Here is a 15,631-nt window from a genome sequence, read left to right on the forward strand (position 1 = left end):
CGTCATCAAAACCACTTTTTTCAAACAACCCATATTTCATATTTGAATTCTCTCTTCCCTTCCTTCTTACACTTAACATTCTCTCACAAATTCAAAGAATGAAACGGGAGAAAACCAAGATGCAAGATAAGACAATCTTCAACAGGACATATCATGCTTTCAGCAATGGTACCTTCCGGTTTGAACCACTACCTTAGTTGACTAACTTTACCCCCACAGGAACGAAGTGAACTGAAGTCTTGAACTTGAACCTTTGGTGTAGGAGTGCCCATTAGCAACAACATGATAAAGGTTCTGGTTGTAATTTTTAAGGGTGGCGCGTTAAAGGTCATGCGCCTGAGTCCTGTTTCATGAGTGACTTCAGAAATAACCCAATTCCTTATATTGCGGCCACACAGTCACACTCACATAGGTGGACTTCTCCAGAGATGCACTGCTAACATCTCGCCTAGAAGGCTTTGAACTCATTCAGAGTTTTAACTCTTCCTTAACTAGCAGCTACATCACCTTTCCAGAGTAATCAGAGGAACAGACACAGATATATAGTATCTCATAAATAAGGTGCTATTCAGTTCACCCTACATCTTGTCATTACCACATTGAACCTACTTTGTGGGATCTCCACTCAGATAGGTTGGGTTGCTACTGTAGATAAACTACTAATAGGTTTCAGTCCCATCCTCTCTCTAGATTTCAGGACTAATGACTTATCTAGTCCTTTTGTTAATGGATCAACTGTGTTCTCTTTGAATCCAACATAGTCCACAACAACTACTAACTGAGACACTAGTTCCCTTACATGCCTTATTTCTGACTTGGATGTGTCTCCTCTGCTTTTGGTTATATTTTGTGTTTTTATTCTTTTTGTTTGAACCCCTTGGCATTTAGTCTTGCCTTATACTTGTCAATGGATCCATCTGGTTTCAACTTCTTCTTAAAGATCCATTTGTACCCAATTGTGGAACTACCACGAGGGAGGTCAACCAGTTCTCAAGTGCCATTAGAGACAATGGACTTTATTTCACTCTTTATGGCTTCTTTCCAATGTCTTGCTTCAAGTGAAGTCATTGCATCTCGGAAAGTGGAAGAATCATCCTCGATAAGGTAAGTGATAAAATCACTTACCAAATCCTTGGTAATTCATGGTCTCTTGCTCCTTCTAGGTTCAGCCAATTCCTCGGACTCAATGGGTCTAGGATGGGAACAAGATGGTTCTACCCCCACATCTGTCATCATTTCCACATGTTCGAAAATGGAACCAGAAGTTGAAGGTATATCTAAAGAAGGAAGATTCTGAGGTACACTAACTTTCATGGGAAATACATCATCAAAGAATGTAGCTTCTCGAAGCTAAACAATAGAGTTTACATCTATGCCAGATATCTCAGACTTAATTACTAAGAATTTATAGGCATAGTTGTTCTCTACATAACCCCAAAAGACAGCATCTACTGTTTTAGGACCTAGCTTCTTCCTGTTGTGCTCTGAGACAAGTACCTTTGCAAGGCACCTCCACACTTTAAGGTATTTCAAGCTAGATTTCTTATTTCTCCAGAGTTCAAAAAGGCTATTGTCCTTATGCTTCTGAGGAACTCTATTCAAAATATGGCAAGCCGTATTCAGAGCATCCCCCCACATATAGGTAGGTAATCCAAAACTCCCAAGTAGAGTATTTATCATGTCAGTTGGGGTTCTATTCTTCCTTTCTGCAATCCCATTAGATTGAGGAGAATATGGAGCAGTAAACTCATGAACTATGCCAACAGATTTGCAATAGTTATCGAGTTTATTAGATGTATATTCTTCCCCTCTATCAGGCCTCAATCTTTTAAGTTTTCTACCAGTTTGTGTTTCTGCTTCATTCTTAAAAATAAGAAACTTATCAAAAGCTTCATCTTTTGATTTTAGCAGATACACATAACAGTATTTAGTGTCATCATCTATAAAAGTGATAAAATACTTTTTATGATTTTTGGTTAACACTCCATTAAACTCACAAATATCTGTGTGCACCAGATCCAATATTTCAGAATCTCTAACAATCGTATGGAATGGTTTCCTACATTGTTTTGCTTGCACACAAATTTCATATTTTTTAGTTTTATCAATGGAATGCTCAGGAATCATTTTCAAGTTCATCATGCGTTTCACAGAATTGAAATTCACATGACCTAATCTATTATGCCACAAATCAGATGATTCTATGTTATATGCAACATTAGACAATGAATCAAAAGAAATATCATTTTTTAATTTATCACTGCAAACATGTTCAACACGAAGTTTAAACAAACCATCATCTAAATACCTCTTGTCAATAAAGGTTCCAGAATGTAAAATAACAACTTTATTACATTTAAAGTTAAATTCATAACCCTCTCTAACAAGACATGAACCACTTAGAATGTTCCTTCTAACTACAGGCACATGGTGCACTCTGTGTAAAGATAGAACTCGTCCTGAAGGAAACTTCAGATCCACGTGTCTAATCCCTAACACCTTTGCAGCCGTTGAATTGCCCATAGTCACGGATCTGCCTGCAACAGTCTGGTATGAGACAAAGACAGACTTATCGGCACAAACATGCATATTAGCCCCAATGTCAATCAGCCACTCTGTTGGCTCATAAACGTGATAGATTTGCAGGTTAACAGAAACATACCCAGAACTGGTCCCAACAACCTCAATCACCATGTTGACTTGAAGCGTTCCATCTGTGGTCCCATGAGCTTTGACCTTCGTGGAAAGACATTCTTTAGCCCAGTGCCCAACCTGCTCATAGTTCCAGCAAGGTTTGTTCTTTGCCTTTTTCTGGATTTTGGCCTTAGGTTTAAACTGGTTTTTCATTGCAGATTTCGGTTTTTGTCCCTTGCCCTTAAAAGATCTGGTCATCATGTTCACCTTAGGCTGTTCAGTTGGCATCACGATCTGTTTCTGGCTTCTATGCTCTTCTTCAATGGCTATGGCTACCATAAGATCATCTAGGGAAATCTTCCCTCTACGGTGCTTGAGAGACATACCAAAGTCTACCCAAGACTTAGGAAATTTCTCCACGATGGTCATAACTTGAAACTTCTCAGGAAGTTTCATCTCAGCCTCATCCAAACTATGGAGCAACAACAGAAACTCGTGTGCTTGCTTAGTGACCGACTTGCCCTCTACCATCTGATATTTCAGAAACTTGGCAACAGAGTACTTTTCAAGACCTTGGTCTTCAGTATTGTACTTCTTGTCAAGTTGATCCCATAGGCCCTTAGCAGTGGTAGACGAGAAACAATACACATCGAACAACGTGTTGGACAGAGCCAACAGTATGCAACCACGACATATATTGTCCTTTTCTTTCCACTCTACAGCCGCAATGACCGCAACAGGGTCAGGGTCAGTATCAGAAATCGAAGGGCAGTCGAGTTCCAGAACCGACAACAACCCTATTGTAGTAAACCAGATTTTCATGTGTTGCTGCCAACGCTTGAAATTCTGACCGCCAAACTTTTTAGGAATATCGGACATGTCCACTTTTGGTACAAAAGTGAAAGAAGTCGACATGCTTAGAATCTTCTCTAAGACTGTTGGATCATTTTTCGGATCATACAGTTTCACAATCATCATCATGATATAAAACATGATATAAATCATAATATGCAGTAGAATACAAATCATGATTTTCAACAGATTGAAACATAAACAGGGAGCAGGCATGTCGGGTTTCGCATAAAACCAAAATCCAGATAGTAGCATATGAACAAGAAGATGCACAGAACACAATAAACACAACAGAAGCATGTTAATACTGTATAAACGGCTAAGGCATACGAAAGTATGCCCCTTAGAGAAGATTCGCCCCCACATACAGTGCAAATAGGGTCCGACGTCCTTCTCTCAGGATACAATAGCCTCGACGATCAGACCGGTGCACTTCGACGGATCGTCCTTCGAAAACAACCTCCACGAACCAAAGTTGCAGAAAACCCCTTTCGGGATAACTCAGGAAAGAGAGAGAGAGCAACAGGGAAAGAGAAAATCGCTGAGCTCTTATTCAGATATCAGTCCATCTAGGATATGTTGTAACCCCAGCTCTAACCACGCTTTCATAATCCACGAACTGTTACAAAGCGTGGAAGGGTTCCAGGCACGATTTACGAGGAGTCGTGACCTGTTATCATTTCTCATAACCCGTTGAAGAATCTAAATATTCACAAAAACTTTGGGCAAAAAGATACTTTGGTCTTGATTGGATATGGCCCTAAAGGTCCAATTACCCTAACCCGAACCCGAACCCGACCCGACCTGGCCCGGCACGACACGAAACGGCGGGCGGGCGTGCGCACGCGTGTGTGTGGTAGTCATCCCACCCTCTTGTTCTCCGGAACAAGTGTAAGAGTTTACATGTGGATTATAAATCCCACAACAAACTCAAACACGATCAATGTGGGACTATTCCACGTCATCAAAACCACTTTTTCCAAACAGCCCACGTTTCATATTTGAATTCTCTTTTCCCTTCCTTCTTAGACCTAACCGTGTTTAGATCTTGTTAGTGATTGAGTTGAATGAGAAATCTAGATCAATGTAGGGGATAGCAAATGGAGGAGTTGATGCCCATCGAATGTGTTAATTGCTCCTTCCATATAATCTACAAATGTGTGTGGTTACTTCATTCTCTAGATAGTAGGGGTGGCAATTTCTGACACGACCTGCCAACCCGACCCGCCAACCCGCCTCTTAGGCGGGTTCGGGTTGGGCTTAAGCCAACCCGTTTAATAAACGGGTCGACCCGCGTAACCCGTTTATTAAACAGGTCGGGTTCGGGTTGGGGGTATGCCAACCAGCCAACCCGGCTGACCCGTTTAATAAACGGGTTAGGCGGGTGGGTCAACCCGCCAACCCGTCTGCCAACCTGACCTGCCAACCCGTCGACCTGCCAACCCGACCCGTCAACCCATCAACCTGACCCGCGAACCTGAGAACCTGTTTACCCGACCCAACCCATTTATTAAATGGGTTGGTGGGTCGTGTCGGGTTACCCGTTTATTAAACGGGTCGGGTTCGTGTTTGCCACAGCCGACCCATTTAATAAACGGGTCGGGTTCGAGTTGAGGTATGCTGACCCGCCAACCCGACACGATTGCCACCCCTACTAGATAGTGACTCAAGTAATTGGTTGGAGATCTGATCCAGTTTGTCGTTGATATCGCCCATATTTTGACAACATTGCAACTGATATAATGCCAAAACATGCAATATTTTCAAAAATATCACCCATTTTGAAAATGTCATTTATGATGTTTATATTTTTATTTAGGGGTAAACACTTGCTACTAGTGAAGGTACAGAACTATTAAGCTAAAAATCATAAATACAATGTGTTCAGATTAGACATGGCAGTGGACTTGGGGAAAACGGAGCCCTCCTCTTCCTGTTTAGACCGCGAATGAAGGACATGAAATGGGGATGGAGGCGGGGATGAAGGTTAAAATCAAAACCCGTGCGGGATGGACTTATGCTTTCCCCTGCCCCCATTCCCGATCCCCGTTAATAAGATAACTAAAATACCTTTAGGAATAATGGTACACCGGCGAGAAATGGGGCCTTGCCCCACCTAGCCCCATGGATGAAAGACATGAAATGAGGATGGTGGTTAAAATCAAAACCGGTGCGGGGATGAAGGCAGGGATGGAGGACAGAATTTTGAGACGAGGTCCCTTGCCTCCGCCACGTCTACTGTCATTCCTAGTTCAGATTCTTTTTTTGCTACAAATATACCCTTGAATCATGTTTTTCTGCCATAAGTAAGGCTTTGTTTAGGAGATTTGAATCAGTGGTGTGTTGCAATTTCCTCTAGTAGTCATGCTGTTTGTTTGGGAGCATTGGTGTTGGCAAAACACTGGATTGTGAATGGAGTTGGCAGCAAAACACCACACTTTTGGCAATACATGAAAACGGTGTTTTGATCGCAATGCAAGGCCCCCAAACACAGCCTAAATGAAACTTTGAGCTAGAAAGTTTTGGCACGTTGAGGGCTGTTGATTTTTTGAAGCCCTTGAACAACTTTCCTACCTGTTTCATTTTCATGGTTCAAAACTCATTTTCTACTAAAGGACCATAGTGTCTGATTTATAATAATAATAACAATAAATAAATTATGAAAAAGAGGTTTCTTTACTCAGTAATTTTGTACCTTTATTACCACCGAGGTTATATCCCATGTGGTAAGCGGGGTCCTGTGCCAAGCTGAAGGCACAGGTTCGGATCCCTCCGCCACATGGGGCTTAAGAGATATCTGGTAGGGGTTTGCCTAACTTCAACTTGCCTTTCAAAAAAAAAAAACATTTATTAGTAGCAAATATACTCATTGTTTATATGTTTGATGTCTTCTATACATATATTTTATATTCTTATAATTCCTAAGATTTTTCCTCACCCATATTTTCTTTGTGACAATAGTTCCAATCAAATTTGACTAACAAGTAAACCTATAAAAGGGTACGAAAGGCCAGGTTGGAACGCACTTTTTGACAATGACAACCACAAATTTGCAGTTCATTCTGCTTTATGAAGAAAGGTCAGATACAGCTTGAATTCCCCAAAACAATCAGGAATCGTTGTTCCTGACTTAACTGCCCTATACATTTTTTTTTTTCAAAGGCAAGCTGGGTTAAGCAGACCCTACCAGTTATTACAACCGTACCATTGGGATTCGAACTTGCAACGTCCCAACACAAGAAGACGTGCCCTAGCTGCTCCTACCAAAAGCAGAGCCCCCGTTGGTACTAGAAAGTATTTTTGAATGTCAAAACACAATTGAAGTCTAATTTGAAAAATAATGACGATTAGGGTTAAAGTGATATTTGCTTTCCATTGAATGGTTATGTTTGGCACAACAGGAAGCATGACCATGTTCCTGAAGTCCAACATTTCTGCTAAGATGTGCAAATGTGACCAAGTTTGTGAACTTTTGTGCTAAAAGCATGTTTTCTTAGCCCCAAATGAGAATTGTTTTCTCACAATGATGATAGAGTGGTACCCATTTGCCCCATTTCCCAATGCAAGCAAATGTGAGATGGATTCCCTCATGTGATTCCGAATCACATTAGGGGCCATCTCACTCACTTTTCAAGTGATTTTGAAATCACCTTGTCCACACTGTGATTTCAAATCCCATGAAATGCAAGCAAATGTGCCCTTGGTTTATGAAATTGGTCATGTTACCAATAGGAAGGAAAACTCTGCATGATTGACAAGTAATAAGACACAAGAAAGAGGCCTTTACCAAGCAGTGGACCACCCACAACCCAATCATGGTAGGGTTTGGGCCCATTCAGTACAAATTTTCTAATTTGATTAGTAGGACACTTTATCACAGTTTCATTGGAGGCCCACAATTCTAAGCATATGTGTATGACCCACAAGAAGCTTAAAATTAATTATAATCAATTTTGGATATTTATATTACTTTGAATCATGAAAGGACGTTTACAACAAAATGTAAGTGCTAGTTTCAACCCATATTTTAAGTCTAGCTTAAACACTTTCAATATTGAAAGTTCATTGCAAGCTTTATTTAAGTCTTCTAAAACGTATATAACAAGAAACACCATTAGGGATGACAGTGGACAGGTCGCCCCATTTGGACCAGGGATGAAGGACATGAAACGGGGATGGAGGCGGGGATGAAGGTTAACATCAAAAGCCGTGTGGGGATGAAGGCGAGGATGGACTTACGCTTTCCCCCGCTCCACCCTGTAACCATTTCGATCCCCACCCTGTCCCGTCTCCAATCCTTCTAAGGGATGGTAATAGACCTAGGGGAAACGAGGCTCGCCCCCGTTTGGACCTGGGATGGAGGACATGAAATGGGGATAGAGGCGGGGTGAAGGTTAAAATCCAAACCCATGCGGGGATGGAGGTCTGAATTTTGAGACGGGGCGGGGGTGCTCCACTGCCATCCCTAAATACCATGAGCCATATGTATGGCAAATATTTAATTGGGAGGGAGAAAATGCAACAAACCTTAAATCCAGGCAATGCTCGAGCAGCATTAGACCAGTTGCAACATATTTAAAAAGAAAAGAATGCCTATCCAAATGGAAGATCACTTTACTGTGAGATTGTTTCTCACCCATCCCTCCACCAATATTCTTGTTATTATGTGGGTGCAGATCACATTCATGTTACCCTACATGTCAAGCATCATCTGTCAAGAGCCATACCCTGTGGTCCCATACTTTTGGGTGCAAGGGAGGGGCATTTAGACTCAGTCCTAACCTCCTAAGTTTTTTTTTTTTTGATGATCAAGAGCCCTTGCTGAAAACCGGGTCACTTAATGAGCCCGCATCCCATCTGCGGAAATCAGTGGACACCCAAGTCCTTACAGAGCCCATCAGTTAAAAGCACTCACACATCTTATGGGAATAGAACCTGAGACGAAGGGGTCAGCACCTTAACCTTCTGCTGTTTATAGAAGAGGTGACCCCCCTCAAAGATATCTCCACAGCATCGATATCCTTATACTGGTCCAGCACAAAATTGCAGTAATGAAAATTCACCAGGGTGACTGGGTTTGTTTTAATTTGCATGCATGTGAGTGGGCCAAACCACTAGCTAGCATTGGGCACCAACCACCTTTTCAATGGATTGTATATTGAATATGGTGCGTCCAACGTTGTGCTCATAGTTTGGACTCCCCAATATCAATCACTTTTTCCTGGACAACACAAAGAAAACCAGCATCATGGTTCAGACATCACATTACAGACCAACAAGTGCCGCTTCGACTATGACCCTGTTTCAGTGTCCTCGGTGTAAAACTTTATGGTACTCCTTGCCTGGAAAGGATAGTTTTCCACTAGCTTCTACCTTGTGACAAAAAAATGCACACCCAACATCCTTCAACTTGAACATCATAAGGCAACCAACCTGGCTAGGTGTGCAGAGCTCTTAAACCACACGACAGTCACTTGCTCAAACATGTACAAAAAGTTTTTTTTTTAAGATGAAGGAAAACCCTCACCGAGAACTGGGTCACTTAATGGGCTTCTGCAAGGTAAAACTCCAAGTTGAAGACACAGCCTTACGTGCTCCTCCAATCGTGATAAAGCAACAGCCTTCATGCACTTGTGGAATTCGATCCGAAGCCTTCAGCTTGATACTGGACGCCGCTTATAATTGTTGGAGTGTGAAGCCTCTTCTCTACCCTTCTACCTGGATATGAATTCTTTACTTTTGCAAATTTTATTTTTTAGGATAATTTTATAATTTTATCCTAGACTTCTTGTAGAATCCGAATATAAAAGTCACGTATGAATCATATTACAAATCTTGCAGAGTCCTTGTAATATCCGAATTACACTTGCGGAGTTTTTTGTAACTTTTTTTTGGCTCTTCTATTTAAAGAGGGTCATCCACCCTTTGTAAGGTATCTCAAAATCGAATAAGAGAGTTTTAAATGCGGCCATAGAAGTAGGAAATTCTTGACTAACAGCTTAAATCTTTGTTCCTCGTGTGGTTCGATCTCTTATTTTACTTTCTTCCCATTTATTTGTTTGTTGATTCGTCGATTGTGTACCTTTCGTTTCACAACAATCACATGGGTAACCAAGTTAAAGTCACTAAGTGAGCAGGGCCAGCAACAGCCTGCTTTAATATGTATGGGCTCCATACGAATTGGGTGATGTATGGGTGTCTTCTGGGTGTGTCGGTCCCTTCAATTTCGTTTCTTATTTTCAAAAGCTTGGAAATGTTCTTCTACCATGTGAAAATAGGAGCCTACATTAAATGTGAGCATTGTTTCATCATTTTCGATATATAAAGGATATGCATTTAGTTGCTAGAGAGTAGTTGAACCTGATATATTGATTAATTTCTCAAAGTCATAAATAGTAGAAATCGTGATAGTTATCACCATTGCCAAGTTTTGTCATCTACAAAACTGCAGAAGTCCATTCATTTTTTTTATGTGTAAAATAAGAGGCCGCTCTATACATATACACAAGTGTTTATTTGTCAGTGTTAAAATCAGAGTTATTTTCTTCAACAATTTCTGATCTCTAGCGAACCTAGAGTTATTTCTTCAACAATTTCTGATCTCTAGTGAACTTGTCAGTAGCATTCGAAACCAAATGAAGTTATGACCATTTGTCAAAAAAAAAAAAAATCGACCAAGTGACCCAAATTGCTCCTTGATTCTTTTGAACATGCTACTATGTGCACTGGCCTTTTTCTTATTTCATTTACTCACACATTTGCAATGTGATGTCTTTGAATTTACTCTTCTTTCATCTGATGCACTTTTTCCATACTTTGACATTCCAATGGTAGATCTGTAACTGCAAAGTTTCAATTCTTTCTTGACCATCCATTCAAAAACTTGTTCTGGATTAAATGAATTGCTTTTCCCTATGCTCAATTTGGACAAGTGACACTGGAAATAGACAGTGGAATAGAGATTTCAGAGGTTTGTGGCAAATTCAATGCTGCCTCACATGAGTTTTCATTCTTTTAATAGAGGAAAGAATATATTGGAAGCTAGGCTGCTTCCTTCAGTGGGAAATCAGCCCGTTTTCCAGTGTCTTATCAAACAGGCAAGATTAACATCGAGCCTTCTCATAAACCCATTTTTAGTGAAAAAAAGTGGAAATTCAAAGGCATCAATACTTTGGATATGTGTAAAAAATATAGCAAGGGTAGCTCCCACTTTACCTTCTCCATCTATTTTTGGAATACCTTTTCAAAAAAATGCTTTATTTTCATACTTCATTATATTTTTGGAATTCAAAAATAGACTATATGAGTAGGGCTGGTAAAGAGGTTGACCCAAGCCCGAGCTGTTTGGACTTGGATCGTTTAGGTTCAGATCCAGCTTGTTTAAAAATAAAAAATTATTTTTTTGTTGCATTCCATTGTAAGAATGCAGCTCAACCAACTAACTACCATATAGTTTTTGACATAAAGAGTTATAAAATTGTACATATGCTTGTCTTAATGAGCTTACATGAGCTGATCTTTGCCAAAGACCCATTGTTCATGCTCAACTTGTTTAAGCTAAACGAGCTGCTTGTGGTTAAGCTTGCTAAGCATGCTTGATTCGTGCAAGCTGAAGCAGCCGTGCCATGAGCAGCTTGCTTCGTTTCCTATCCTTAAATAAGTACCATTTTATACCAACGGGGCTCCACTTGTCTCGTAGGAGCAGCTAGTGCACATCACCTTGTGTTGGGACGTTGAAAGTTCAAATCCCAATGGTATAGTTGTATAACTGGTAGGGGTCTGCCAAACCCCAGCTTGACTTTAAAAAAAAAGTACATTTTTTTTTCAACACTTTCAAGCTATATATGCATGACTTTTCAAAGGAATAGGTTGCACTCATTCCAAACAGGGCCCAGGTTTACCAGATGGGACAAGCCAATTGAGAGATTCTATGGTGCATAGTACCAGTACCCTTCCATGAAGAGTAAGATTAGAACCTACCAGCAATCGGTTACCACTCTACCACTGAGTTACCAAGGAACAACGGGAGATATTAGATCTCATAGAGTTTAACTCCAAACTAATTAAAACCCAATCTAAATACACATTTTGTTTTATTAAAACAGTAATTAGGTGTTCCCTCTTATCTCCCTTCATTGCTAAGACAAACAAGACCAACACTCTCTTTCCATTTTGCCCGTTATATTCACCAAGAGGACGTTTGTTTTCATAATGCCCCTAGGAATTGGGAATTCCAAGAAAAGGGGGTGTTTGGATTGTAAAGGAAGAAACTCTCATCTTGAAATTTTTAAAAAACCCATTGCGCCAAGTCTTTTTTATTGGATTTCTCTAAGGCCATTTTCAGCCACAAGTGAGAAAAAATAATTCAATTTCCCAGAGTAAGTAACACAAGAAGCTCTAAGTCTTGGAAAAGCGTCATTGAGAAAGTAAATTCCCCAAACACATACCGGGAGGTCCCAGTTTGCATGGCTTGATACAAACCAGGGGTTTAAAACGGGAAAACGGCTTCAACCTTTTTTTTTCACGAGAATTAAATTTATTTGTTTTTCTAATGTCGCTTTGTCGGCAAAATGCCACCAATAAAATTAATTAAAAATATAAAACTTAATTTTCTACAAATGATCAATAAAAATCTCAAAAACATAATAAAATTGGTAAGAGAGGAAGAGATAGAGAAAAAGCATAATTCACCGTACATTCTCTGTATAAAAGAAAAGCTTTAGTTTTCTACTTTTATCATTTTTATTCAATCTTATTTCAAACTTGTTCATAGTTTGTTCAAGTTTGCGACTTTTGAGACCCAAATGAAGAAATATGGAAATTAATCTTGAAAAGATAAGTAGAGTAGAAACCGTCCAATATCGAATTTCAACCACACATGTACGGTTGATATTTTGAAAGCATTGCTATTTTATTATGGCATTTTGAAAGGCTGCCATAATAGTGAAAAAACATGATATTTTCAAATGTCATTTATTTTGAAAATATTGCATTTTTTTCGCAATATTAATACAATTAAAACACTTTTTGTAACATTTTTAAATTTATATTTTACATGTGCCAATATTTTTCATGAGATCTCACGGAGAAAAACCAGATTTTTTAAAATTTCTAGAGATTTCCACCGAGAACGCGATCTTGTGACAATGATCACAACAAAACAAAGTAAATCTTGCACGAAATCATGAAGGAGGCGTTGGATTGCATGGACGGCAGCATCTGGGGTTCACTACTGTCTTAGGTCGCACGCGCCTGACGCAAATGGCAGAGGGGCGGGACCGAAACATGGTGTCCCACTCATCCAGCGGGACACCTTTTACGTGTCTCATACTATTCCACCTCTCTCCTTGGAGTAGTGGTGTTCGGAACACCTGGAACAAAAACGAAAAATAAAAACTTCAAAAAATGAGTGGAACACCGAGACAATTCTACACAATCATGTCCCTGCAATCAAACACCCTCCAAGGGATCACTTTTGCCGAAACCGAATCCAAGGAGAGCCCAGTTGAACAGAACCGAGTCTAATTAAGCAACTGCTTTCAGTTCAGGCCATCAGCGAACAATGGGATTCGAACCAACTATTGGACCCAGGTCCACTCAAGAACGAGCCAACGACAACTACAGTAAAATCCGGATATTTTTGAGGCCATTTTCGTCATTTACATGATCCCGTACGGTATCCCTTCCTTCGATAATTGGTACCCAAGAAAATCTGTCCAGCATATCTACGTGGCATGCATCAACCCGTAAACGTGGCAACCATCAGCACGCGGGTCTGCCCCCCCGATGAGCTGTATGGACAACGACGACGAGGCACGGGATTGTAAGAAAACTGCACCACAAAAAAGGATTGCCAAGAAATATTCAATAATAATTCTAGCCCACCGGCTGTAGCCGGTTCGCCACAGGCTACAGCGGGTAGTCTCCTTGTTCCTCGCGTGTATATAGTTTCCCTAGAGAGTGTCCGTGTGAGCAAAAGAGAGAGAGAGAGAGAGAGAGAGAGAGAGGATGTCGTTGCCGTTCTCGAGAATTGCTTGGGGGACGCCGCAGGAGGTAGTGCACCCTGGTGCGCTCAAGAGCGCCCTCGCCGAGTTCATATCCACCCTCATCTTCGTCTTCGCCGGCGAAGGCTCCGGCATCGCTTTGAGTGCGTTTGATTCTCTCTCTCTCGTTTCTTTTACACTTAAAAAGTGTTACAATGTGACCATCTTGCATCTTCGAATTAAGTTTGTTTGTGAGGTGTTTAGTCATGGACAGGACATGTTATCAAGCAGTGCGTGACTCGTGACTGTGTGTCTTGTTTTCCTTTGGCAGACAAGTTGACGGGTGGGAGCACGCCGGCGGGGCTGGTGGTGGCATCACTGGCGCACGGGTTGGGGCTGTTCATAGGGGTGGCGGTGAGCGCCAACATCTCCGGTGGACACGTGAACCCCGCCGTGACCTTCGGCGCCTTCGTCGGAGGCAACATTACGCTGCTCCGTGGCATCCTGTACTGGATCGGCCAGCTGCTCGGCTCCACCGTCGCCTGCCTCCTCCTCAAGTTCACCACCGACGGCTTGGTACGTCCCGTTCCTTTCTGCACCGTCACTTTCTCATCCACTCTGTTTTGTTGGTGTTATGGTGCTGGATCGCGTTACCCGGTGGTTCCTTGCGAGGGACCCACGTTCCCACTCCGAGGTGGAAACGAGTGCTGGACAACTATATTATATGTTGCTTCCAGGGATACCTTTGGGGTGCTCGTCCCAGTACTGTGCTGGACGAAATTTACCACCAGCAGGATAAGAACCACCCACATTGCAGGAAGTGATGCAATCAGACCGGATCCAGTATGGAACTTTTATGATTTTTGGCTGTTCCAATCCGATTCAAATCCGGCTTTCCTATGTATTTAGCTGATTTGAATCCGATCCTGTGGCATCCGTATACTCGAATCCAGCACCGTGATGGACCCATGACGATGTCATGGATCTTTGTTTTTCTCCTTTCTTTTTGGATGGGTGGAGCTAATGCTGGACTGGGTGCAGGCGACGCCCATATTCTCGCTCTCCGACGTCTCCGTGTGGAACGCGTTCGTGTTTGAGATAGTGATGACCTTCGGGCTGGTCTACACGGTGTACGCGACGGCCATCGACCCAAATAAGGGCACCCTCGGCACCATTGCACCCCTAGCGATCGGTCTCACCGTTGGAGCCAACATCTTCGCCGGCGGGCCCTTCACCGGAGCTGCCATGAACCCGGCAGTCGCCTTCGGCCCGGCTCTGGTCAGCTGGGACTGGACCCACCACTGGGTCTACTGGGCCGGACCCCTCATCGGTGCCGCCATTGCCGGCCTCATCTTCGAGCACATCTTCATCACCCGCACCCACGAGCAGCTCCCCACCACCGACTACTAGAGCCCACCGGAGGAGACTACTTGGGGAGTTCGTTGTCGGCCGATTTTCTTTCTCCTGAAACGTTTTGCTTCCTTTCTTTCTGTCATTTCTGTTCGATCCGTCATCATTCATTCAGTGGCCGTGATTCCATCCTTCCTTCCTCACTCTCTCCTTGTGAAGCTAATGAGGTTCTGGTGACTGTGGTGTGTGATGGATCGGTGGACTCTCTTTTGTATTCTTGGATTCGCTTTCTCCATTGTGTGATCTCTCGTGTAATTTGATGTTGTTACTCTTCAACATGTCCGTATTGTGCATGTTCACCTGCGCGGTACATACCAGCTCTCTCTCTTTCTTTGATATATATATATATGTGTGTGTGTGCACGCCCATGTGCATGTACATGCACGAGAGTGCAATACACTCAACCATCATGGTACGAACTGTAGTAGCTTTGATTATCATAGATCTAATTTTCTAAAGCAAAAATTAATTTGGAATAATGTTTATCATGTTCTAATTGTATGGTACCTTCTTATTTATATATACATATATGAGTTTGTATTTGGCACTAACGAAGGTTAGCAAACTATTGAGTGTAACTCATCTTCTCATATTTTTTATATTTTTTTGTAAAACACACTTCTATGGATATGAACTAAAAAGGTTGGTTTAGTGGGAAATGGGCTGCGAATCATGTGATTGTAACATGTAATCAAATTTTTTTAACATCTTAAAAAAAATCAACAACAATTTTTTAACATAAAAAATCAGCA

The 15,631-nt window shown here is 41.6% G+C and overlaps 1 protein-coding gene across 1 annotated transcript; it reads left to right on the forward strand.

The window, feature by feature from the left end:
- The first annotated feature begins 13,441 nt into the window (after positions 1-13,441).
- Positions 13,442-15,178, forward strand: LOC149845580 (putative aquaporin TIP1-1). Its single transcript, XM_089995847.1, has 3 exons — positions 13,442-13,633; positions 13,801-14,045; positions 14,511-15,178. The coding sequence occupies exons 1-3, from the start codon at positions 13,495-13,497 to the stop codon at positions 14,877-14,879; spliced, it is 753 nt and encodes a 250-aa protein (XP_089851973.1). The 5' UTR covers positions 13,442-13,494; the 3' UTR covers positions 14,880-15,178.
- The last annotated feature ends 453 nt before the right edge of the window (positions 15,179-15,631 follow it).

The sequence above is a fragment of the Nuphar pumila genome, chromosome 2, assembly GCF_984573655.1.
Source record: "Nuphar pumila chromosome 2, dmNupPumi1.hap1.1, whole genome shotgun sequence".
NCBI classification, from domain to species: domain Eukaryota; kingdom Viridiplantae; phylum Streptophyta; class Magnoliopsida; order Nymphaeales; family Nymphaeaceae; genus Nuphar; species Nuphar pumila.

Coding starts and splice junctions, on each gene's coding strand:
- LOC149845580 (XM_089995847.1), top strand. CDS start 13,495: ATGTCGTTGCCGTTCTCGAGAATTGCTTGGGGGACGCCGCAGGAGGTA. Junction 13,634..13,800: donor AGGCTCCGGCATCGCTTTGA/GTGCGTTTGATT, acceptor TTCCTTTGGCAG/ACAAGTTGACGGGTGGGAGC. Junction 14,046..14,510: donor AGTTCACCACCGACGGCTTG/GTACGTCCCGTT, acceptor GACTGGGTGCAG/GCGACGCCCATATTCTCGCT.